This window comes from Plasmodium fragile (genome assembly GCF_000956335.1).
Source record: "Plasmodium fragile strain nilgiri unplaced genomic scaffold supercont1.11, whole genome shotgun sequence".
Taxonomy (NCBI): Eukaryota; Apicomplexa; class Aconoidasida; order Haemosporida; family Plasmodiidae; genus Plasmodium; species Plasmodium fragile.
This window is the reverse complement of record NW_012192591.1, coordinates 372357-376187: the sequence shown is the minus strand read 5'-3', so window position 1 is coordinate 376187 and position 3831 is coordinate 372357. Positions and strand designations below refer to the sequence as shown.

At 40.7% G+C, this 3831-nt stretch overlaps 1 protein-coding gene across 1 annotated transcript; it reads right to left on the bottom strand.

Moving 5' to 3' along the window:
* Positions 1-1309: 1309 nt before the first annotated feature.
* On the bottom strand, positions 1310-3774 carry AK88_01338 (uncharacterized protein; the record flags this gene model as incomplete). Its single annotated transcript, XM_012478973.1, has 2 exons — positions 1310-1787; positions 1886-3774. 2 exons carry the CDS (start codon positions 3772-3774, stop codon positions 1310-1312), a joined length of 2367 nt encoding a protein of 788 aa, XP_012334396.1.
* Between the last annotated feature and the right edge of the window lie 57 nt (positions 3775-3831).

The window sequence follows — 3831 nt, the reverse complement described above, 5'->3', positions numbered from 1 at the left end:
TTGTGCAATCAAAATGGATGAGAAAAAACGGTATAAAAAAAATGGAAAGTACTTTTTGTTTTTTTTATTTCTTCACGTGTTCATCATTTCGCTTCTTTCCCTGTTTACATGAATTTTTTTTTTTTTTTTTTTTTTTTTTTTTTTCATTTTTCAATGGGGCCAAAATGGGGGAAGTGTGGTGTATTTTATATTTGTGAATATGTACATATGTAAAAGATATTTATATACATATGCAAAAAAAAAAAAAAATATATATATACATTATATAACAAGTATATACATATGTATAAAAAAAATATACGTACATTATAATATATGTTGTATAATTTTATCCCCCTTACGCGGATGCATATTTCGGGGATATTTTTTTGGCCATAACATGCAAATGGGGCGGTCGCGCGTTGAGTGGAAATTGGAGCTTTGCCTTTTTCCCCTTTTCCCTTCTAAAATTTCCTCTTTTCATTTTTTTTTTTTTTTTTTTTTTTTTTTTTTTTTTTTTTTTTTTCTTTTTTTTTTTTTTTTTTTTTTTTTTTTTTTTTTTTTTTTTTTGGATTTCCCATCTGCCATCCCTCCCTGTATGTAGGCCACTCTCTCTCCCGTGTGTACGCACAAGGACACGCTGGCCGATTTTTGAGTGAGCCTCTATTTGCTTTACAATTTGTAGAAGACGACGCGTTTGCGTCCACCGTGCGTATAGCATTGCGCAGTCACGCGCATGTATATTGTATATATGTATGTGCATGTACATGTGGGCACGTCCCGTTAGAGGCAATGTCGTTATGAATTTAATTCTTTAATTTTTTTTTTTTTTTCTTTGTTCCGCTGTTTGATAATTAATAACTGTTAAATTTTGGAAAAAAAAAAAAGAAAACAAAAAAAGGGATACAAGTACAGGGGAGCGGCGGGGGAGTGAACTGGTCCATCGACCCCCCGCCAGTGAATCTGCCTCGGGTGATAAAATGTGTAAAATGGGCCAACGCAAAAATAGCCATTGCAGCTTTCAAAATTTGTAGACAATGCATTTTCGGTTAATTGTGGAGAAACAAGTTGAAGGGAATTTGTTTTTGACAAAATGGGGCAGTGATTGAGGCGTGGGAATTGTTTGGGTAAGCGGCCAGCGAAACGAAGATGATCCACCTGAGTGGTAGGTCTTCAAACGGTAAAAAAAGAAATTGACCTTTTATGCAACCCATGATGCTACCACACTAAAATTGCGGTTATGTGGGAAGGGTGTGTGTGTGTCTAAGGTGTGCCCCTAACTACACCTCTGTTGTGGGGTTTGCCCAATTTGCACAACAAACTACTCATTTCACGGTGGTGCGAGTTGTTCTTCCCCTGGAGAGACTCCTCCATCGCAGTGGCTACTAATCCTTGGCGGCTTTTTTTTGGCGGGCTTGGTATGGGACGTGTCCCCCTTTGAAGCAGTCTTTCTCTTCTTATCCTTTAAGACAAAACTCGCATTTTTAATTTTTTGCGATGAGCCAAGGTACTCTTGGACGTTTTCCCTTTTCACATTAATTTGGTAATTGCTGACATCGTTGGATTCGCTGTGCAGGTTGATTTGGCTTATTTGAAGAACATCAGTGTTGATTAACATTAGGGTGGTGAGAAAGTTCCTACACACTTGGTAGGGCTCCTTATGTTTGATTAGATTTGAGAGGGGAATTTGTTCTCCGCTATTTATGGTGTAATGGATGATATTTTTTTTGTACAGGTCTACATCATATTTGGGGTGGCTCCTGAGGAGTTGAAGTTTCTCTTCGAGGAAGACGTTCCATTTGTTGACTCTGCGGGTGGGTGGAAGGGGCGTGTGTAAAATGTCGCAAAAATGGCCGCGCAAATGGCCGCAACGTGCACAATGTGATGGCGGGGAAAAAATACCCACCTGTCGTGAATATCCTCGTCGAAGGAAGCGAAAAACGCATCGGAGGAGTCCTTTTTTTCAAAAACTTCCAGCGGAATGTCATCCATCATGCCATCCATCATGCCACCATGTAGAGATCGCACGTCCAAAAACTTTTCAGTGCATAAGTTACTCTCCCCCTCGGCGGCTGCGTTTTCTTCATTCTGGTCATCCACGTACTCTTCGTCCTGCAGAATGTCAAAGTCGTAGTTGTTCTTCTCGTCAAACAAATTTAAGGAGAAGTATTTTTCCACGTTTTTTTTTTTCTTCAATTCTTTTATTAAGTTGTAGATGAGGGGATCCAGGTGGTAGTAGTCGAAGTTGAGCCCCAGCTTTTGAATATAAATGTCTGGGATTTTTATTTGTTCAAATAGCTTCTGGTCGTTGGAGCGGCTAGGCGAAGGTGTGCCGCCTAGCGGGCCCGTTACTGTAGCAGCCGTGATGCCATTTCCCCCCCACTGCGATGTGTCCCCACTTGGGTGAAACGAAGAATATCTCCTCTCCGCATTGCGAGAAATGATGTCAATAATTTGGCTGGGTTGCATGTAGGTGAAAAAATCTTCTGCATGTTTTATATTCTGACAATTAAGCATATAATAGTGGGGCAATTTCCTTTTTATTTCATTTTTTTCAATCGTGGCTGTTCCCATTTTGTCCTTGTCCATATGCGAATTCTCATCCAGGACATACAAATATTTCTTCTGTTCTTTAAATCTGTTCAACAAATATTTTTTGCTTTTTATAATGCCCAGGGCAAGGTCATAATCGAAAAAGTCATTCTTAAATAGGAACATGTGTGGACATAAATCATCATTCAGGAGGTCATTAAAATTATAAGTCTTGTAAATGTCATTCACTGTCTTTTCCTTCTCCATATATTTCCTCAGATTTGTGGGAGACAAATATGTTGAATGTCTGGAACAAGAAAAGTCATACTTTTCGAACAGCATAGAACTGTTTTGGTTTAAAATGGAAAAATCGTATTGGTCATTTATGAAAATGTTATAGTCGTTTATGTCTAGCAGGAGAATTCCATCATTTTCGAGGTACATTTTGTCGAAATTTAGAGGCTTTATGGAATTCTGTTCGAGTACCTCCTCCGCTTCATCGGTCAGGCGGTCATTTTCTCCCTCCCTCCATGCGGAGGTTGTCAGGCTTGCCTCGATTGTCTCGTTGGAAGCTTCTTCCTGCTGCTTTAACATTTTGGAGTTCGCTTTTCGATCGTCACCACCCCGACCATCTGCGTTACCATGGGAGAGGCTCAAATCCGTGGCGACCTCCTTTATCACGTCCAAATGAACATCCATGTGTGTACCTGTGCCAGTGACTGTAGACATGTCTGGTCTCATTTCCACAAACCCTTCCTTCTTCTTCACATTTTCAGAAAAAAGAAAAGTGGGCAATGGAATTGTTTTGATCAGCAGGTCGTCCTCCATGCATGGCTCGTTATCCCCGGGGCAACTCTTTAAATTTTTTACTTCGTTAATGAACAAATATTCCTCCTCGTCGCACATAACGTTGTGCTTCTTCCCTGAATTGGTATGTCGATTCTCCTTGTAAATATTGTACAGCGTGTTATGGGCCAAATTGTGCAAATGCTCAATTTTGAGGCCGAAAATTTTGACACAGTTTTCCACAAAAATAGCCGCTGAGGTGAAGCTGTTCGTCACGTCCCTGTCCCGTTCCTTGTCATTCTCCTTTTCCCTTTCGCTCTCGTGTATTCCCCCTTCTAGCTCCTCCAGTACATTTTTGTCCAAGCAGTTGAGAAACTCCTGGATGGTCCTCGCCAGGTCGAAGTTGATCGATTCGCTCGTGTTGTTGCATTTTTGCAGATTCTGAATGAGCACAGTCAGCTCGTCGGGCGTTGACATGGTGTGCAGCGAAATGCGGTAACGAAATGGGGCAGCGAAATGGGGCAGCGAAATGGG